Source organism: Contarinia nasturtii, unplaced genomic scaffold (genome assembly GCF_009176525.2).
Source record: "Contarinia nasturtii isolate CC-2019 unplaced genomic scaffold, AAFC_CNas_1.1 Cnas_scaffold_928, whole genome shotgun sequence".
Lineage (NCBI taxonomy): Eukaryota > Metazoa > Arthropoda > Insecta > Diptera > Cecidomyiidae > Contarinia > Contarinia nasturtii.
In genome coordinates this window covers 2,643,051-2,666,405 of record NW_022198275.1, presented here as the reverse complement: position 1 = coordinate 2,666,405, position 23,355 = coordinate 2,643,051, and the positions used below count along the sequence as shown (strand labels likewise).

Here is a 23,355-nt window from a genome sequence, read left to right as displayed (position 1 = left end):
AAGATAATCTCGCCAATTTACAACATCCCTACATTGTGGCGCTTCGTTGAATTATAAAAATATCCCTTAGTCATATGCTTGAATCTAATCTTCGACATTGAAATATCTCAGCAAATCGAGAAAATAATATGTTGGTGCGTAATCGATCGCAACTATTAAAAAAAAAAAAAACAAATAAAAATGTCATTTTCAAAATGAAGCACGTATACTTAAATAAATGAGGTTTCGTTTCAAAAGCCGAAATATCCACAACATAAACTTAAAAAATAAAACTTTGATTTGGAATGTTGATTTTGTAAATCAAGTCTCTTCAGACATCTCTTTTTGATCATATTTTTTATCTTAAATGCTCAACTTATTGCTTGTGTATATCGATGGTTTGTGTGTTACATAAACGTAGAAAATAAACAATAAAAATGTATTCCGATTGGTTTTTGCATTCAATTTCCATTTTCTGAACTTTCCATAATACGTTGGAAAAACGATACCAGAACAAAAGATGATGGATATAAAAGCCGCAAATAAATTTAATTTCTAAGCTAGACCCGCTTCAGTGCAAATGTAAAAAGTTGATTTGAAGTTTTGACTTCTTACACTAGAGTACTCAAAAACCGTTTTATATAAGAAAAAGCGAATTTATGTACAAAGTTGTACTCCCACTGTCAAATGAATCAATGTTAGGGGGTAATTTATCAAATTATCAATATTAGTATTTGTGTGTGTAACATTCTTAAGCATTCGCGTTACGGTTAGTGAGCAAAATTTATGCGGAAAAAATGGAGCCGAGTTGAACAAACGAACTTTTTTAAAAATTTAATTTTAAAAACGATTTGTCGATCGCGATCGACTCCATCTGGTGTTCCATTGTCGAAAATGCTAGGATGTACTTGGTGCAAGCATATCACTAATGCTGTGCCGTTGTGACCGAGACAAGCGTCGCATTGGTGTGGTAACCGACGAATTTACCGTTTGCTGATCGTGATGTGTTTCTGGGCTAAATCGCACCCGACTTTGGGATGATATCGATCCTTCTCTCGCACTCAAATAGCTGCTGTCATCACTAGTCAAACTGTCCGATGGAGTCGTTTTTGTCGGACTACTTTTATGTGGTACTGACGATTGTTGTTGTTGTTGCTGCTGCTGCTGCTGTTGTTGCATTGTTAAACTACTTGTACCAAAGCGTGGGCTTGAATTTGAATATTTTCGCAAGCTAGATCGTAATTTTGTATTTGCACCAATTTCAAATGGTAAACTATCCGGTCTTTCGAATTGCGTTGATGCGTATTCATTTGCCGTTGTTGATGTACTCAAGTAATTCGATCCAACATCATGTTGTCGAATGAACGGCACATTTTCGTACGATCGCATGCGATTTGTATAGTTTATCGGCGATGTTGATGTCATTCGATTTGGCGTTTGATTTATGCGTCCATATTGATAGTTTGGTTTTGTTTCATCATGTTCAACTGTTGCATATCCGCCAACATTTGATGATATATTTGATAAAGTTCGTCGATGATGATGTGATGCCGCTATGCCCATTTGCGGTGGTTTTCGTGCTGGTGTCATCGTTCCCATATTTCTTACGTAATTTAAGTAGCTAGGGCTTGTCGGGTTGTAATATGGTTCACGATGTTCATGATAAGTTGTGGTTTCATAGTCGGGATATGACTTGTAATCTCGCTCAAAGGCCGAATTCACCTCTGGCCGATATGGGAAGTAATTCGATCCTGCAATTCAAAGTGGTCACATTAATTTTCGAACGAACGATCTTCATGAAAGCGAACTCTGGCTCAAAACTCTTGCAAAAGAGTTTTTAAAAAACCGTCCTTTTCGACAGGCAACAAAATTATTTTTGTCTAAATTTTTCAAATATAATTGACTCACCAAAATAGCCGTAATTTCTATGTAAGTTGTCATCATTGCCCGGTGTGCGATTGAAATAGTGTGAAGTTTGGTTGGGTAAACGATAATCGGAGTAACTTCCAATAGTTGAATTGTAAAGTGCTGCCGGATTTTCATTATCTTCGTGCTCCGGCATTTCAGCAACATCGACAAATGAATTTGAACTAGTCTTTCGTCTTGGTGATGGTGTGTTTTGTGTATTGCTTGAACCTGATGTGGTGTAATTGGAGCCCAAACCCGACGTTGTTGAAATAGTCGATGTTAAATATGAATCGGTAAATCGTAGCGATCGTTCCTCATTCATTCCGGTGAGTGACGATAAGTTTGATCTGTAACAATATTGAAAAAAAAAATCATTCTTTCTCCACAAAACTGTGGAAATGTGTTTCGTTATATGGTTACATAGATTTCTTGCCATACCTCACATGCTTCGTTGGTCCATGGTATGTATTATGCGGGAATGTACGTTGTGGTGTAGCATATTCATTGGGTACGCGACCCGTATAGTTGTCACGGTCACCATTCTCTTCGCTCTCGTTAAACATAATATTTGGCTGTAATTTTGGATGTACGGGCGATACATTTGACAAGCGAACATCATATCCAGCCGCAACCGAAGCTAATATGGATGCCATATTATAAAATACAAGTTGGGTGATTGAATTTTTCGCTGGTTTTCGTTGGTGTCCTTCTGATGAATACAGTGTTGGCATTGGAATATTCTTTTGTGCTGGCAACAAGTGATTTAATGACGCATTCAACGGTGATTCATTACCTGTACACCATTCATCTTGATAATAGTCTGTGTGTTTCGATTTTAACAGTTTTTTTTTTCATATGGAATGCATGCATATAGAGAGAAAAAAGTGTACGAGTACACATCAGAATCATTCTCAAAATAATTGTCTTTTTATTCGAGTTGAAACTCTCATTACTACCAAGATAACTCAAAAATTAGTTGGAATAAGCAACGATTACTAAAGCAATACATTAAAGAAAGTTCCGAATCGGAATTCCTTAAAGAAAAAAACAAATAAATCATTAAACATTATTCTGGTTAAAATGAAGAAAGTAAATAAATAAAAATAAATACCACAATTAAGTTTGTTTCCATAAAATAAAATGATCTTTTTAATAGTGTTTTGGGGGTAAATAATAAAGCGATACAATTTTTTTAAAAGAATCTTTTTGTGATCAATGTAAATTGTTTTTAAATTAAAACTACTTTGAAAAATGTATGTGAAAACACAAAACAGAAATTCGCAAATTATATTTTAAATTTTAAAAACAAAAAGAGGATAAAAAAATACTTATTTTGAACGAAATTTTTTGTTCTTTCGAAATGGTTTTTTGTTTGATTTTTTTTTAAAACACAAAATGAATGAAAAGAAAGTAGATTAAACAAATTCAATTCGAATGCTTAAATGTCTATTGTAGTTTTGTTGTATAATGTGTTTGATAGAGCTTTTCTGACGCTTTAGTACCGGCACCAATTTTTTTTTAGAGAAATTAAAAGCGAAAATCTCTTTCGAAGAGAAAGTCTTCGACTCAACGATTAAACTCAGTTCATTACATTTTGGCTATAAATTTTCTGAGTTCATTATGTTTGTTACGTAGTAACTTACTACTCATAAAAAAATTTAACGTTATTGCGTTCTTTGTTTATATAGAATTATCAGTTGGTTAATCATTGTAATATTATTGTAAATAAATTAAAAATTTTAATTACTAAATTAAAATGAGTTTGGGTTAAAACACATTTTGTTTCAGCAAATCTAAAAGAACAACCATACACCAAAATAGTAGTTTGATTGTATTTATTCGTCAAAAATAAAAGATAATTGTCATAAACGATGTATATGACTTGCAATATTAACCAAATTAAAAACAGAGAAATTTTCCATTTCACGCGTTGAATGTGCGTTGAAAAGTAATAATTCGACCAAAAGCATATTCTGATAATTCAATAGTGGAAAAAAATGAAACGTGACTCGTGACAAAAAACACAACCTAATAATAATTTCATTGGCAGCACGACATATCGCAAGATGAAACTCTGTCGAAACACATTACACATTTAACAATAATAATTTTTTTTTTTTTGCATAAACATACAGAATTTACGAACGACATTTCATTTTTTTGTATCAAATAAATAATTAAAAAAGGGAAGATAAACTCACGATTAAACGCGACTTCAAATATTTGTAAAACTAGCAATAAAAACCAAATAATAATAATAAAAAAATAAAATGAACATAACTTTCTCTTTCTACTCAAAAGATAAAAAAATTGGGAAAGTTTAGGTGCTATTTTCTTAAACTATATGCTGCTTTGAATTCTGCACTTTTATCCGTTCAGAACAATCTAAAGTTTCGTGTGTTTTTTCTGTCATCAACGATGATATACAATGTTTTTAATATGATTTTCTAGTATATAAGAGTGAAAACTATGCAAAGATTTATCTTTTTTTATCTAAATTGTGTGTGTGTCGCGCAGAGTTACGTTTTTCACACTGGAGGTGCGCGCACATAGTAGACTTCGCACTCATAAACTATGTGCGACTTCTTACATAGAAGTTTGACAGTTGTCGAAAAATTCAAAACTGATATTTGAAATGTCAAATTTCTATTAAAATGTGTGTGCACATTGAAAATAAAAGCATTGTGTGCGTGGTACACAGTTTGTGAGTGCGATGTCCACTATGTGCACGCACCTCCAGTGTGAAACACACAACTCTGGTGTCGCGCAAAAACTTGATATAGAATTTAGTTGAAATGCAAGACGTAACACGCATGAATAATCAAAATAGAAAATATATATATGTGTGTTTATCTAAGGAGAACGGGGATTGATTCTCGATTAAATATAGTTGTAATTGGAAATGCGTTTGCCATGATGATGTGTCTAGACATTCTGAACAATTGCATTTTTCTTTTAAAAAAGACTGTCTATCTAAATGAATTTAAAAAGAAATGGATCTATAGAATATTTCACTCGGTTTGAACGACACGATTGAAATGCAATCCTTTTGAACTGGATCGATGTGAAATTGGCATTTCTTCTTCAAAAATTATCAAATCACAGGTGTGGGCTTAAGCGAATCTCTTTCTCTCTTTGTGTATCTGTTTAAATGTGCGCGTTCTCCGTACAGTATCATTTGGGCCAATGCACATCAACACATGGCTATAGATTCTGCAAGACTAGCTTACATTTTTATTTCGTATCATGCGGAAGAAATTTTTATGCTTAATATTTGTCCATTAAAGTGGTGCACAATGTTTATCATCGTCTAAAAGTTGTTCGTTCATATCAGTTTTTGAGGTTTTTTTACGCGAAAAAATGTGCCAATTTATGTACTTTGATTGTTTTTCTTTGTGCTCTATCTTCGGCAATGTCGTTTTTTGCAAACTATTTGAATGGGTTTGCATCGAATCGGTGTGATTTGAATGTGACCAATTGCCATTGGTAATGATGGCATAAGTTTTTGTATTTGGATATGTTGTTATTTTATTCGATTCAATTGATGCATCGCTGAGCAGTGAGTATTGCGCTGAACCGTCATCATCGCGGAATGTGACTGAATTTTTACGTGATGTTAATGCTGTATCGGATGACGAATGCGTTTGTTCGTCTTGATAAATGAGCTCTTCGCTTGAAAATTTATCGGAATCGTTTATGTTTGGATGTTGTTCATTATTAAATGATAGCTCAATACTTTTTTGGCTAAAATCATGATTTGTACTGACGCCCGCATCGAACGATGAATCGTTTTCATTGTCACTTGGATTTACTAAAAAACATTCACGATCAAAATGTTGCTTTTCAAATGGTTGATTTGGACAATGACCATATGCCATCGAAATGTCGTCCAAACTTTTTTGAATTTTACGGAAAAATACACGATCATACGGTACATCGGCCGTATTAGGATCAATATTTTGTCGTGTTGTTTCATTTTCAACATCGTCTTGAATGTATGCAGCAAAATTAATGGGCTCGACGGCGATACAAATTGTCGGATCTAAATTTGGATTTGGATTGGTTTCAACCATTTTACTATCTAAACTATGCTTTTTTCGCTTTGAAACGATAACTGTATCGTTTCGACCAATAAAATTAAAACAACCCGGTGTCGCCTCATCTTCATCATCGTCATCGTCGTACAATTGTTCGTTGTACCTTGCATATCGATTGCCATTACTTAAACAATCAACCGAACCTAACTTAGTCGAATTATTACTGTAGTTGTTGTTATTTTTTTTTATTATGTTTAGACCATCTACGCTTTTACCTAAGAATGACGACGCGGATGCGTTGGTCGGTGAATCGTGTCCAGCGGGTCGGGATTTATCCAAATTTGGCGCACTTTTACTGAAATGCGATGGATTTTGCGTCGATGTTTGACTTAAAGCAGGCAAGTAGCCACGTACACGTGATTGATGCAGTGTTGATGGGCCCCATGTTTTCCCTTTTATACCATCAGCTGGTACTAATTTAATTGGCAAACATACATATATAAGAAATTTTTTCGGTTTTTTGTATTTCGTTTGAAAATTGAAATTTGTTTGTTGGTTTGTTATTGATCTTATTTGGATCGGTTATTTGTTGTTTTTCGACAATTGCTACAAATATTTTTGATGTTGACAATAGACAGTGGAGTAGGCAGAGACAGTTATGAGGAACTAGTTTCAATGAATGGTTTTTTTTAGTAAATTTTCGAAGATGGTAGAATGAATGATATCTTCAACTACAATATATATAAATGATTAGCTTGTTGTCAGTCACCTTATTTTAGTTTTTCTATTTTTTACAGCATTCATTATGCATTCAATATTCAGGTTAGAATCCATACACCATATAGTATATTAGTTATGTCTACTGGATAAAATATGATTATTGATTTCTTGGGTTTTTCAACAAACAAAAAAATAACTATGTTGTTAGCTTGTATTTATCCATTTATTACGTTCTACATGTCTGTTTCGGGGCAATTTAGTACTTTGTCATTATTCAGTAATGATCGAAAATGTTAACAATCGAGGAGTCAAACCAAAGAACATTTATTAAGTGGTGTTATAAAGAACGAGTAAATGCTGAACAAAAGAACGATTTGGGGGCAAAAAATTGTAAGTAAATTAGGTAGCAGCATATGGCTTTTGTAAAGAGCAAAATGATTTTTGTTGGCCCAATTAAAAAAAAACATACACTCAAAAACTATGCTACTCTATAAATAGAAAATGATAACGCTACACACACACCACACCACACCACAATGGGCTAGAAGCATTTACATCACTCATAGCATTTGCAATTTCTAATTTCTTAAAAAGCTATTACATTTTGTAACAAAACACACAGAGTGAAAAAACCAAATAATTTACTACAGTGATTATGTTTCAGTTTTATGTGTTGTTCGTGTCATAATTTCATACAAACTTGAAATTCATTTAAGTGCTTCCGAAAAGCTTATGAAGAAAAATTGCGAAAAAAGATACCGAACCACAAAAAGCTCATTCACTGAATAAGTGATAAAAGTTGCCATGCCTGTGGTAAATGTTACATTTTTTAATGGTGCATTGTGGAGCAGTGCATATTTTATTCGATACATCTACAAGTCAAGAACGATATAACATGAACAGCAAAAAATAGTGAATGAAAATTTGTACAATGAAATGCCATGCAAGAAGAAGTGTGTCTATTGTAACTCAAAAACAATTGCAAAAGTAGAAAGTCACGTACAGAAAAAAAAATTTACGATTAATTTGAGAGCGAAATTGAGAAACTTACGTGCAATACGGAGCCTTGATGCAGCAGGTGAACCAGGTGGTGTACGTTCGGTGAATTGCACTGTCTATAAAATAAAATGATAAACGAAAATTTAGTATTATTGAGCATTTTTCTCTCGCGTTCGAGTCAAATACATACCAAAGTATGACGGAAGTCAGATGGCAATGAAATTTGTCCTGGTTCCCGTTTCAATAGCTAACAAAGTGAGAATGAAACAAACACAAAATTTTATAATGCTGGAAAATTTGCTAAGGCGGAGAAAATTCGTGGTTTTTCGAGCTATGTCATAAAATTGAACGATTTTATCATGTTTAAACAAAATTCAATCACAAAGTTTATAAATAGAAATATTACATTGGGAATTTCACGTAGAACAGATAATATTTGGCGCTGAAATTTCAGATGGCGTTACACATAATGAAATTATTGGATTTGTACGGGGCTTCCCATAGGGTTCAATAAAATAGCTACGAATGGAGATATCATTGACATGTTTATGTCGGATGATAGTACTATTGATGACACTTTTAAAAGCAACCATACTTTTTTTCGGAAAATAAAACTTGGACGAAATTCTCATTTTTCTAACACGACAACAGTCAACAAAAGAGGAAGTAAAGGAAAATAACATGCTATTTTTTCAATTCTTTAGGGCATGTACTTTATCCATATTTCTCAAAAAAAATACTATCGAGAAACATGATATTCATATTTCAAATGTTATGTTTATTTATTCATACTAAATGTTCGCGTAGCTCAAAAGTATCAATAACACTTAGTATATATAGCACTTTGATTCTTTTAATACCATAAGTTAAATATTGAAAATAAATGTTTGTTAAATATTTTCGTGATTTTCGCCAATTTGTGTTGATTTGAAATATACTTAATTGAAAAGCATTTCTTCAATGTGTACGATTTAAAGCCCTATTGTGCCCATTTAAATGCGAGTTTAAAGAAGTTCAACACTTTTTCGCGTAAACTCATATGTTTCATATGAACGGCGTCAAAAATTTCCGGCACACATGATAACATCGTTCATTGTACTTTGCATTGCATCAAATATATTCCACGATACTTTGTGGGAATTTTCATTACTTTCAGTCTGGTTTTGCTGAATTTGCCACGTCGTTTTTGTGGCTTTGGTGTAATTTGTATAATCTTCATTTCCAATTCACGATGCAATATTTCGAGTTCACGTGCATCCAATGCCTCTTTCATTTTCTCCAATCTCTGCTCCTTTTCCAGTTGATGCATTTCTTTTTTCTCTAGTTCATTCTCTTTGCAGCGTAACTCCTGTAAATTTCAACAAAATTTATCAATTTTTTGCATTCTTGATTTACTGTGTATCTATAAAACGGAAAACATTGAATGTGCAACCAATAAAATATCGCAACCAAATAAAGATAAAATTTTGTCATAAACAACAATAAATAACTCAAAACAATAAGATAACGAAACTGCGTTTCAAATACGTATTTCAGCCATTTCAAACATTCAACATAAGGGATAATAATATAAAACGAAAGGAATATGTTTCAAACGAAATATATTAAATTAAAATATAGAACACAATGAAAAAAAGATGATGGAAAGCGTTAAAAGGAACGCTAATTGCAAATGTATTGATTCCTATTACATACCTCTTCAAACGACTTAAAAGCCTACTCACAAGCATTTGAGAGCATTACAATATTTGCATGAAAAAAGGTTGAAATGAAAGAAAGACACAACGATGGAAAGAAAAAGAGACACAAAGAGAAAAGATGAAATTGATTTTTTTTTAGAAAATATACTTGTATCCTTCAAGTTAAAAAACACGTCATCGATTGCTGCTATTTATTGATTGAATGTATTTTTGGTGAGTTTTTTATGGGATGATTTTACCTTTTCTTTTATACGCAGCTCTTGAAGAACTTCAGCAATTTCCTTTTTCCATCCATCTTGCATCGTATGGAATGATTCGTTTGGCGTCTCTCCAAAACCAGACTCAGCAATTACATCCAACACCCGTAAAATTTCTCTGAACGATGGTCGTTTGTGGGGATCTTTATTCCAGCAGCCTTTTATTATTGATTAAAAAACAAACGAAGTGTATTAGCTTTCATGTGGAAACTAAATCCATACAACATAGTACAATAATGATATAAATAGAACTTTGTTTGCATCAATACTTACTTTTCATCAATTTTCCCCAGCTTTCTGGGCATGTTTTTGGTATCGGTAAGGCTAATGTGCTCAGTGCAACACCATATGCGATCGACATATATTCGAAACCTTTGTATGGAATTTCACCCGTGAGCAATTCCCATGATAAAACACCATAACTCCATACATCCGATGCTCTGTGAAAAGCAAATACATTGAGCTTAAATTCCTAATAACTTGATACGTGATTTTTCATCATCAAATAATTAAAATTCGATATTGTGATATGAGATTTGATTACATAGAAACGGTTTTCCACTTACTTGGAGTAATTGCCATCTTTGATTGTTTCAGGAGGCATCCATGCTGCAATTGGAAATTATTTAGAAAAAAAAAATAATCGTGTTTGTTTTTATTCAGAAATCATACCAAATGTGCCCGCCGCCGACATTCGTGTTGTATTGTATACTTCGCGCGCTAATCCCAGGTCCGTAATTTTAAGCGTTTTATTTCGTAGATTGTCGTGTTCCTCGATTGGTTCGCTTATTAACACTATAGAAATGAGCAAAAAAAAAAATTAGAATTTCATGTCAGTTTTGCTTGTTTTATAATTAGAGTTTCTTAAAATTGAAAATCGTTTAAAATGAAAACAAAGGTCAACAGTGATAAGGTTGATATCTATTATCTGTATGCTCATTTGCGTTATTACATCGATATCAAATTTTCGCCCACATTTCTTGGCAAACATTCTTCTGGGACATTTTGAGAATGAAAAAAAGTTGACGCCCGTCACAACACTCGTACGTCATCACGTTTGATTAAATTATATGAGAAACTTGCGTTTTTTAGATTCGACAAATGGTTGATTGTTTTAAACATATTTGCCAACGATAAAAATTCATTTTATTATTCGTAGATAAAGGAAAACAATCTCCTATGGTAGTTAAGCATTTCTTAGAATAAAAGGCTCGTCACATTTAACACTTTATTTCACTTGATCATATATGCAAACGTTGATTTTTTTATCACCAATGAAATATAGAATTATGCATTAATACAATAAAATAAAATGTGCATTATTATGAATTAATTTCATGGCTAATTCGAACATATGTAAATATCTTTAAGTGAGATGCTCAATAAAGACGTTTTATGACATTATATCTATATCCAATACTATCTGTTATGTGCACTTTTATCATACTCCTACGGGTGAGCATAAATAATTGAAAAAAAACACACTAAATGAAATGATGAGAACCAGTGTAACTCACACAGTCTATATATCTTGTATTGTGCAAGGTAGTATCTAAAATACTGTATCTTTGAAGAAAGTGTGATTCACTTTTCAGATTTTGATTGTGATCTGTTTGAATGTCTAATGATCCTTAGCGATACGTTTAACTAACGCTTTTATTGTTAGTTTTTTTATTCAATGCCACGATGCATGATAGTATATCACATACTTGTTTCTACTTTGTTTCCCTCGTATTCTTCGATTTTTTTTGCTCATCCTGTTCTCTTTTCACTGCAAATTCCGGTTATTTTATATAGGGGCGCATTATATTAAACATTATCATTGTAATACTTTGGCTAACTTCTAGATATTAAAAAACCACATTCTAAATACCAAAATTCTCGGAATGAAAAATCTCGTTTTTAAATCGAAATTAAATCATCAAGTTTTTTCGGTGAATATTCAAAACTGCGTTTCCGTGTCGCCAATTCCGCTTTTTTCGAGAATTGCCAGATGATAAGACAAAGACATCTTATGAAACAAAATTGTATCACAGGAATCAAAACTGGGTTTTTGCATAAAGAAACAATGTACAGTTGCGAAAGGTAACAATGTATACGAACAGAATGAAATAAATAACAGTATAGCAAATGAAAATAAGATGCGAGGGTTTTCCCAGTATTCACTAAAATCGCTGATTACGAGTTTAAGTTCACTGTATTTCATAATGCTTATCGAAATTCGGAATATATCTTCATTTTATTTTCCATCTGCGATCGTATTATTTTGTTGACCGTATGCACTATAAAAAGTGTCGAAACACTAAAACACCAAATCAATAAAAATACATCCAATGTAAACATTTTTTGTTTATAATTTTTGGACTAAACAAATGGCATAGAAGTTAAACAGAAATGAAGTTGTCAAATTGTCTGAAACGAACATGAAATAAACGAAAGCGAATAGAGAAAAGCATTGTTTTAAGTTCATTTTCTGCGCAATTAGCTAATTGATGGGTTTTCCGTTTTTTTATTTTTGATCTAAGCATTTAAGTTTTCTGTTTTTTAATTGGCAAAGCCAATATTCGAGAATAATAAATTGTGTATACGTTTTCTTGTATCAAAAATAATGTGAACTTGAATAAGAAACAATATAATTTCGTTATGAGTTAACCTAATATTAATATCTTCTATAAAAAATGTAAAGTTTAAAATTCGAATTAACATTGTGCTCAATTTATTAGCGATAAAAATTCAAATCCAAAATAAACGCAACACTATCAACTTATTATATTACATTAACCAAGATTAAATGCGATATAAAGTTATTTCAACATATATAAACTCTTTCAAAATTGAATTCATTTTTATTTTGATAAGTAAAAGTCACATAAAGTTCGTTTACGTCACTGAATCATAATTGTTGACGTCATACTCAACATGCCCGATGAAAGTCTCAAGTGAATGAATTTATTGCGGTTTGCACACATATCACTTGAATTGACAGAAACTCTCACAACCGAATGAATGAAGTGATTTTATTTTAAAACATATTATATCCAAATAAAATAGTTACTTTGAAATCATCTAAATAGAAGATAAAGAGAGTCGTAGGCAATTTTGTTAAGTGATGAAAGATTAAAAATCTTCTATCGAAAGTAACAAATAAGAATACAATGTAAACAAGAACCAGTTATAAATTGAGCTGTGACTAAGTTGCATATGATAATTTTGAGGTCCATAAATAAAGTTCTTCTTTGAGACGATTCCATTTAGTTTGTTTATAATTTTTTTAAGCATCATTTACTGCTGTGAATAAATCAATTGAAATGTATCAATTTATTCACAAATAGATTTTATTCTTCTTCAAATAGACTTATCGAAGCTAAAAAAGAGCTAAAACGCAATAGATCACATTTCATACTCTCCAGAAGTATATTCATTATATTGATATAGTTTTTATGTGATTCTTCAAAAATAGTTGGATGTTTACACCGTATAGTGGTGTAGATTATAAAAGTCAACTCGGACCCGTTAAATTCATTAAATTCAGCTCTTTTCCGCATTCAATTTATTTTATTTATGCTTCAAATCAAATATTTTGATTATTTCTGTGTAATAATTGTTGCTAAAAGTAAATCAAATCAATTGATTTGAACCGTTCGTCTCAAATCATCCTTCTAAATATCACATTTTGAAAATAAAATCGCGTTTTTGGTCGATTTTTTAAAGAAATAAGCGATATTTGCAAATAAATGTGATTTTTTCTTAATATTCAAAGTTCACTATTTAGGTGCCATAACTATGATTTTTACTTGGCGCTTAGAGCAGAAGTGTGCGTTCTCATTGATTTTGGGTTGAATCGTTGAATATAGTGAAATGCTGCTTATGTTCCTTCATTTGAATGCTAATTGGCTTCGATTAATGGTAATTTCATTTCTACGAATTCGATGCTGGGCATGTGTTTATATGTTCAAACATGATTACAGTGACACAATTCTATGTGTCTCTGTCTGCTTCTCTTTCGATATTCATAGAACGAAGTATATCACTTTAACGAACCCTTGATTAAATGAAATATCGGTTAAGCGAAGAAAAAAAGGCATACACACACTGTCGGTGGCAAGACATTCGTTAGAAAAATCGCATATCCAACAATTGTTAAACGAGGCGACGGTATCGAACACGTGCATATGCCTAACATAAAATAAGTATGAGCAGCTGTTTGTTATTAAGTTTACATTCAATTGGTCGCGACAATTTCTTTTCGTTTTACAGATTATTGCAGTGGCACAGGTCAAACGATTTTAATTTATATTTCCGTTCCGAAATATCTAATGGTTTCATATTGTCTTTTTTTTATCTTTTCATGGAAAGCGACGCCTTAATTTCATAATGAACTGAATTGATTTTTGATTGGATGTGTTCTTGTGCTCTAATTCACAAACGAATGGAATCAAGGCTGAATGATATTATGACATTTCACTGTATAATTCATGTGAAGTCCACATTGGGCATCAATTAATTAATTTTATGACCGACAGAATAAGAAAAACTAAAAAATAAAATGAAATAAATTTATGCAAACTAAGAATCAGCAAAATTGTCACTTTGGCATTGCAAAATCCCTCAAATTGTAATTGAATATTATATATTATAAACAAAACCTATTTGTTTCAAAGTGCAGACAAACAACTTTTTGCAACAACAACAAAAAAACGTGGTTTGTGTACAATTGGTTATTGCGACTCGATTACGCTTGGTACCAATGACACCAGCTGATACGGATTTCATTTCGTATGTACATGATCAAAAGACACCGGACTATTGTTTAAAAAAATATATATATAAACTTTCACTATCACAATTTAGTGTGCTCAATTCGCGACGTTCTGGGAAAAATGCACGTTTGTGGGCCGCTATATAAAATGGCACGTACAAAATGCATTCAATTTTATTCAGTCCACTTCATTTACTCTACGTATCGTTTTCTCGTTCTCATTATTTTGCTCCTTCGCTCTTCCTAGATGTTTTGTATTTGCTGTTAAAAATCGCTTTTTTTGTTCATCCAATTTGGATATACTATATGCACAAGCAAATCAACAAAAAAAAAAAAACAATTAACATTAACGCAAACCCATGAAATGTTTGTTTGTTTGCGATGAATTTCGACGTTATATATCAGTTGTGCGCCCAATTTCCATTTGTATTTGGTCGGTGTCTTTGTTTGGCCTCTTTTGTGTTATTGTTGTTTTTATACCGATGAATATTTTAACAGCATTGATTGCATGGAATCCATTGACCAGTGGTTGAAAGTGAGCCTGAACCGTAAATGAGCGGCCAAACAATTACAAATGCACCGAAAAATAAGGCTAAATTGAATTTTTAATTAGTTGCCACATGAGAGAGCAGCGAATAAACAATGCCATGACCTGAAGTGTGGTGGCCGTACGCCACTATGAAAAATGATGGTAGCAAACGAAGCGCGTGATCACGTGCATTCGTTTGTTACTTTACATGGGTCACAAATCGCAATTGTAAACATTGCAAATTAGCATGATATGCTCTGAGGCCAACCGCTCAAATGCACACTACTCTTAATGAACTCATATAAATGGTTTTATTTAGTGACAATGTCGACGACAACGTTGCATTTTTTTTGTTCTCATTCAAACTGATCAAAGTGAGTGAGAAAATAACACTTTAATAAACTAAATCCACATAAAGTGTTCAACGGTAAATGTCCTTAATAAATGGCAAAAAGTAAACAAAATTATATATAGAGTCCATTTTTTTTATATTGGGTGAGACTACAAAGGAGAAGGTAACGAGCAAAACAAAAGAAGAATCTGAATCGAAGCATTGTGGCAATCATCACGACAATAATAAATAAAGAACGCTGTGTATTTTTGCCATATATAAAACAATGAAAAGTGCACGACTTCGATTGCCAATTGTGCTGGATATACGGGAACAATGAACACATACGGAGGCCAATTGGAAATAAACAGGTGGCATTTTTGTTGTTCTTTTTCTACTTAATCCGAGTAAATCACTGTCATTTCTAAAATTATGCATTTATTTTGTGTTCTTTATTATTGGATAATGCGGTAATTTTTGCCTGTTTTACAAATGTTTTCTTCCTAAATTGCTTTTACGGCTGCGCTTGAATTCGTTTCATTTCGAGAGTGCGATTTTTGTTATTTATTATATGAAAATTAAACCGTATGGACTTTGACGTAGTTTGTTATTTCAAATTTTAGAGACCCATTTCGAATTTTGTCCTTTGTACATCGCACATAATCGTAACTAAATACTAGACGAAAATAAAAACATGGCCATGTTTATCAATACATAGTGAAACCGACTTTATTGGTTTCCGTGGTTTTTTTTATCAATTTCGGTACTTTTTTGCTCGTCGCCTCACTTCGGCATGTTTATTTTATGAATCGTAAATACGATTTATGCACTGATTGCACTTCAGAGTGTACACAAAACTAATTACATATCCATATAGTTTTTAATGTATAGAAAAACGATATTGAAACGTCGCATTTACGTTTTCCATGAAGTTCGATGTATCGAATCAATAAAGAGTTTTTTTTATTATTTTGTGAAACGAACTAATTATCTTGAGTGCTTCTTCCTTGTGTGTGTGCACTGTGCACCGACTAATGAAGAAAGTGTTCGATGACGGACAATAAATTCGTTTCATTGTGGATAAAATACAACATTTTGCAGCCGATAAGTCTGGGTGGGAAAAAAGACAACGACAATTTTGCTTTCTTTTATTATTTTCTTATTAAAGTTTGAACGGATATGCGAATTGCAAGCATTTTATTTTGGTGTTGTACGAAGAAGACCAGCAAATAGATTTATCTTGAGGTCTTTTGGGCATTATATGAATTCACACACATAAAATTGAACCACATGAGTGTAGTGGTCATTCAGTGGTTCCCTCTCAATGCATTTTATTCCGACATTATCTTGATGTTATGGGACGGTTATAGTTTAGCACATTCATAACGAAGAATAAGTTGATTTTACGGCAGATGAGAGATAAAGATAGATAAAGAGAGGCAGAAACAGAGGTAGAAGGGGAAAAAATCGATAATTTTGTCTCGAAATTTGCTTCCCACAAGAGAATAGCATGTTTGCTAACACTTCAACAAAGTATCGACACTTTTATTGCTGGACAGTTTATGAGTTCCTTGAGCATTTATGCATATATCCATTGAATATGGAACGAGATATGTTCTCTGCCTAGTTAATATGGTATCGAAATCGTTGTTGACTTATTAATCGGCGGGAATCTTCATTATTGTTTTTACTTTTCATTTATTGAAGTAAAACGTTTTTAATAAAAACATTTTATGATCCGTTATAATAAACAAATCGCAATAAAAAACATTTCCATGTAATAAACTTGTGCGAAATTATAATTTATAAATGCGGTAAACATCAATATTATGGAATGAATTATGACTGACAAATCGATTGATTGGAATTCGTTTTTTTTCTCTTGTATAGACTCAGGCTATTTTTGGATGTAGCAAATAGTAAACAACGATATTGTATATGCAATTTCATGAACGTTAACGGTAAAATTGTTTCGTGTTTTATTTCGTGTGTTTTTTTTTGTGTTCAAATGTGCCAAACAGTGTTTTTAACAGCGAAATCAATTTCGCCGAATGTATATACATGGTTGCGTCAAATATTCAAGTTGTTTTGACCATTTTTGCACAAATAATGGGGAAAAAAGTTGGGAAAAACCATCGATTAAATTGTGTGTCTGTCTTTTTTTTTTTGTCCAATTTTCATACTAAATCATTCGAATCAAAGTGAATGCCTGTGTACAGTAATAACATTTTCATCTTTCACAATTTTTTTTATTACATCCATTACGTTTTAATTACATGTCACCAGGGCGATTTAAAGTTATCAGGTAATTTCATCGCGAGCGATTCGCATGGAAAGAGTTAAGTGTTGCATGCGATGTGATAAAATCATTTGAATATATATGTATACATTCTACAAAAGACGCAATAAAATAGAAAAAAAAACGTTTCAGATTTTAAATTTTTTTATGGAATTGAAATCAATTTGGCCCAATTGTATAGATTTTCTATTCGCATAAAACTAGTGACGACAGGAAATCGGCAATCTTTTAATTGATTTTCATTTACATGAGCAAACAACTAAATCTGTAATTAAATGAACAATGATTGTTTTTGGCGTTGATTAAATTCAATTTGTGAGCGCACACATTCAAAACAACAATCATTCCAGTTCAATGTCTCTTGATTACAAATGCAAACAATTATTTAGCACAATTTGGTGTGCGATACGCGCGCATGTGCGTGTGCATATGTGAGCGACAGCATTTGGTTATACTTGGTGAAAATATATGCGGTCCGGAAATGCCATCCATCGAGCGTTCAACAAAACCGTATATTTGTTTACATATGCCGTACCTAGTTTATCATTATGATAAAAAAGATATATATGAAAATGAACGAAAAGGGAAACAAGAGACACAGAAGAAGAAGAAGTGAACAAAAAAACAGCACCAAAACGAGTCAAGTAGACGGACTTGAAAAGGGAAAATAAATAAAATAAAGCGATAAAAACGGCACACAGAACGAAAACAGCAAACAGATGTTTTCGAAGCCTAGCATATATACATTTTTCACAATTTTTGGTTTCATTCAACGACGACGCCGACAAATATCAAGACGAATAAAAACAGAGTACACGCAGAAATATAATGTTTTGGCTATCGCGAGCTATGGCACCCGTTGGGTTGCGATCGCCTCGTTTTTCAACAATAACGATGCAAAAAAAGCCTTTAAGTGTGCCACATAATAGCAACGGCACAAGAACAGTAACTGAATTGAAATAAGAAATAAAATAGGTGATTTTAGGCTCCCAACTTCACAGCCAGTTTATTTCGTTCACTCAAAAAAAAAAAACCAAAAGACAGATAGAATGAGAGAAAAAACCCCATGCATAAAATGTGCTTGACGCCACATAAACCTTTATTTATTTTTGACCGATGTTTGACTATGTCGCATTCAGCGACAATATAGTTTCGCCTTTTTATTTCTCTTTCTCACTCACTTGGGCATGGTGTTGGCATGCATGGACCGGATTGTGTTTCGTTGCTGTATCGCCGTGTTGGCATTATTTCGTTGTTGTTGTTGTTTTCGTTTTTGCTGTTCTTGTTGTTGTTATACTGTTGTTCGATTTTGCATTTCATTCTATTTGAAATCGAAAATCGAAAATGAAGTGGCGCGACAACAAAATAAATGGGCCTTATGTAAGGTAGCTCTTCTTGTATTGTGCACATTCGTTGAATTCACGTTGAGGCGCTTGACAATTTAGTTTGTAAGATGTCGCAATGAAGACACAGGCGATAGATACGCATCAACTGACAAAATAAAATCAGCACAACATAAAAAACAGCAACAACAACGTCGACAAATAAAAGACGAAAAAAAAGATTGTGTGAATTATTCGCTTGAAATATGCTATGTATGCTGCATTAAAATAGATGGTTCGAACGTGTTTGGCCTTTAAATGAGAGACCGAAGTGAATGAGCGCCACAAACGATTCAATAGACATTTTGAATTAGCGAATGCTTAACACAAATTAACAAGCGTCAACCGCAGACACGATCACAACTAACACATTGTGAGAGAGTGTGAAATGTGGCCGACGCACACAGATGTGACAGTATTCAATTGATTTTTTTTTTTGTGTCAGAACGTTCAAGCAATCATTGCCAAGCCATTTATACATAGACATGACGCGAGATGGTTTGATTTTCTTATCGTAATTACAAAATTAAATCATATCATATAAAAAGAGTTTCACTTTATCAATATCTATATTGAATTTGCTACTTTCAAAATAGTCATTGTTCAATTTGAATGAGTCGGTCATTCGTTTGATCCATCTAAGAAATCGAACAAAAAAAATTGATTAACTTCATGTGAATTCCAATGAAATGTTCTGTATGAAATTATTTCACTTGACTTGTTGTCAATATTTATTGTTTATCTTTTTTTTGCTCTTATTGATTTTTGATATTCTTTTTTATTGCTTCCGTCATATTTGTCGAATTGACTATTGTTATATGTTATTGCGCAAAAAAAATGTGTCGAAGTTAACGACAAGGGAAAGAAGACTATGTAATCACCATTTATTAATATATTTATATCAGATGTGAATTACAAAATATCCGTTGATTGTATGACATTCAACCGTGCGACAAATGAATACTTTACATACCATCGCCTTTATTTTCATATTTTTATCATGAATCTTTTTTTTTTGGGGTTCTGAATTAAACTAAAGGGGAAAGAAGTGAAATGTAACTTACCATTTGAACTTTTCAAATCACGGTGTATCACTGATATAAGCGCTCCATTGTGAAGATAATTCATACCGCGAGCGATTTGTGTTGCCCATCCAACGAGCACGTCTGGTGGTATTTTTAGTTCGGCGAGAATTCGATTTAAGGGGCCACCTCGTGCATACTCCATAACAAGACAATAATTCGGTGATGTTAAACATACTCCATGCAATCTTACAATATTCTCATGTTTCAATGACCAAAACAATCTCGCCTCTTTTAAAACATTTTCTTTTGTTCGTTCTGGGTTTTCATCTTGATTTTGTGTCTTAATTGCTATTTCTGTACTTCGCCAATATCCGCGTCGTACCTTACTAAAGCCACCTTGACCGATAACCTCTGCTAATTGGAGTTCATTAAAATCGATTTCATGTGGTTGAATGCCGCCAATGGTGTCTGGTAGACTGTCGGTTGTCATTGGATCGCGATCGGTGACAAAATTCGATGGGAATATACCGACCTGGTCGCCAATTTTGCCCGTCCACCAACCCTCATCGCCGGATATTGCACTGTCTTTGGATAAAACCAAAACAATGGTTCCACATTTGAGCGACAATTCATCTTCAGTTTGTGCCTCATAATCATAGAGGGCCGTATACAACATCGTTGATGTTTGTTGTGAATTTGTCTCGTTGGAGTCCATTTGATTCGAGGGCTGCGGATGTGCTGGCGAATTATTGTTATTATTGTTATTATTATAATTGTATCCCGATGGTAAGACGTAGGGCGATTCGACTACCGGTGCAAAACGATTTGCACCGTGATTCTGTATTGCTTGCGTATTATTCAACTGATGTGGTGTCATTTGATGTGCAGTCGGTACAGTTGACATTTGTAGATATGCATACGGATTATTACGTTGTGGCAACGTTGTTGACATTGTTTTTTCTCTCTCAGTATCGTTATTTTGTTTTGTTTTTTTTTTCTCTTGGTTTTCTTTTGTTATATATTTGATATTGCACTAGCTACGTATAATTTTCTGGTGTAGATTCTGGTGCAATTGCAAAGGCATAATCAAAGGTCGCATTCGTTGCACACACACATTAGCCATGCAAATTTTTTTATATGATGCAATTGCAATAGCTAACACACACACTCGCATTTACTCGAACTAAAAGAAAAACACGATGATATCGGCACAATTCTATCACACGATTTTATTTAGCATTCGGTGATTGATTTATTTATGATCCGAGCACGAAAACTAATTGCAATGCGTAAAACTGCACCGCCTATCGACTGTGTGCTCAATATCGTATTATATCTATAGATATAAACAAAAACGGCAAACACAGCGGCTAATTGCAATTTCTTCTGGATTATTCGCTGTTCAATTTATCTGCTATAATGTTGTTGTTTTTTTTTTCTCATTCAAATCGATTACACTGCACTTTTTCCACTTGCTATCAACATTCGAATCTGTAAACTTTGAATGTAAAAAAAACGGTTAATGACTTATTTATCGAAGATATTACAAGCATGGTATTCAGATGATTTTCGCTGCATGCACAGTTGTTGTTATTGTTGTTGCCGTCGTTGTTGTTGATAATTCGCTACAAATATTCAATGTTTTATCCATTTAGTGGTCTTTGTACGTATACTATGTGTTCGTGTGTATGTGCATTTCATTACTATATTTATGTTGCTGAAGAATAAGCGGCCATATTTGCAATGGCGACCAAATGACACAAGTAAACTTTACTTTTTATTTTTATTTCTATCGTGTTTTACTTACTTACATCCAAAAACCACTTGAAAAACACTCAATCATGTCAATATGGGTTTTGCTCTTTTTTCGTACTATCGTCGCTAAATTACTTTGTTTTGACTGCGTTTCAGTATAATCGTTTCGAACGGGATCCAGGAATTGCACAATTTTATTTTCAATACATACACACATTTCTGTGATTTATGTTTGTGATCAATTCCAGAAGAAATAAGATCGTTTTTATGCCAAAAACGGAATTAGCCGAACGATATATTGTGATTGTGTTTTTGTGTGTGGATGAAGTGTGAAATAAAATGCACATCACCGCAGTTAAACGTCGCACATACAATAGACCCTCCTGAATGAGAATTTTAAACGAACGAAATACACAGCACAAGAGGAGAAAAAAACACACACGAGAGAAAAAGAAAAAAACATCACATAAAATTCAGGTCTATACGATAGAGATGGTGAACAACGAAACAGAAACACGTCGTACGAAGCATACCTAAAAGAGAGACTGCACATATATACATATGAAGAATCCAATCGCTAAACCACTAACATACGAACAAAACAATGAACGACATGAAAAAAGAAATAGTTGTACAAGACCGTTCGGTGCACGTAAAAATACTAGCACTCAACTGATTGAAAATTATTAAACTAATAGTAGAACTTAAAAAAAAGAACAATCAGAATGCGAGCGAGAGCAATAAAATAAAAAAAATAACAGGCAAGAGTCGATGCAAACAAAAAAACAAAATAATGTGATGTGTAAAAGATTGTCGGAAATTGAAAGAGCAAGACACAGCAACAACCACGGCAACAACAATACTCATTTCACTTTGCACACGCCATTAATGTACGATTCATTGCAAAATTCCAAATTAAATTAAATTCATCGAATGCATAAACATGCTCAATTGGAAAATGATTCCAACTAAGAAAAAAAAAACAGTGACTTTTTTATATGTTTTTTTCTATTTTGATGTGACTGACTTATTTTTCAGCACGGTTTTTTTTTGTCTCTCTTCACACACAATCTACCTGTATGAGATGAACCGACTGTCACATCACTTGTCAATTAATTTTGAGTTTTTATCCATTAAATTTTTTCTACCAAAACACTAAACAAACACTTTTAAATGATAAATTATGATAAACACAATGAAACTATTGTGATTTTTTGCAGTCCAAACACCATTGGCAATGATGTGTTTTGATTATTTTGATGCAATTTCAGTGTGTTGTCGCCATGCAATGACTACATTACACGATGCGAGCAAAAAACAAACTATACATCGCATACCATTGTGAGACACTCGAAACTTCATTTTGTGTGAATGGAATCCGTCGTTAACGTTGCGTTGCTTGACGATGACATTGCGTGTACGGAACATTTTCACCGTAGGTGACTCTCGCGTCTGTTTATATTGCCAAAACAATGGTTTTTACATCGAAACTCGTGAATTCCAATTAGCTATCTCTGTTGTCATCACAGCGTCATCTATCGGATAAAATAGAACGAACCGAAAGTAAACAGTGAAATTATTTATTTTTCTTTAATGTTTTTGCTTTTGACGATGTAATTTGAGGGATTACATTGAAATACTTTGAAGAAAATATGAAATGGAGTGGTTTTAATGC

General features: G+C 33.0%; 1 protein-coding gene across 3 annotated transcripts; it reads right to left on the bottom strand.

The window, feature by feature from the left end:
- Nucleotides 1-339: 339 nt before the first annotated feature.
- LOC116342759 (mitogen-activated protein kinase kinase kinase 10) lies at nucleotides 340-22,982 on the bottom strand. 3 transcript variants are annotated; one of them, XM_031770484.1, is made up of 14 exons: nucleotides 22,756-22,982; nucleotides 19,965-21,423; nucleotides 10,273-10,395; nucleotides 10,167-10,209; nucleotides 9,874-10,040; nucleotides 9,583-9,758; nucleotides 9,339-9,359; nucleotides 8,794-8,991; nucleotides 7,834-7,890; nucleotides 7,696-7,759; nucleotides 6,200-6,397; nucleotides 2,326-2,707; nucleotides 1,888-2,234; nucleotides 340-1,730 (listed from the first exon to the last, which is right to left on the bottom strand). In XM_031770484.1, the coding sequence occupies exons 2-14, from the start codon at nucleotides 20,875-20,877 to the stop codon at nucleotides 877-879; spliced, it is 3,543 nt and encodes a 1,180-aa protein (XP_031626344.1). In that variant the 5' UTR covers nucleotides 20,878-21,423; nucleotides 22,756-22,982; the 3' UTR covers nucleotides 340-876. The 3 variants fall into 3 exon arrangements, with proteins under 3 accessions (XP_031626344.1, XP_031626346.1, XP_031626345.1); XM_031770486.1 differs by lacking the exon at nucleotides 6,200-6,397; XM_031770485.1 differs by lacking the exon at nucleotides 9,339-9,359.
- Nucleotides 22,983-23,355: the final 373 nt, after the last annotated feature.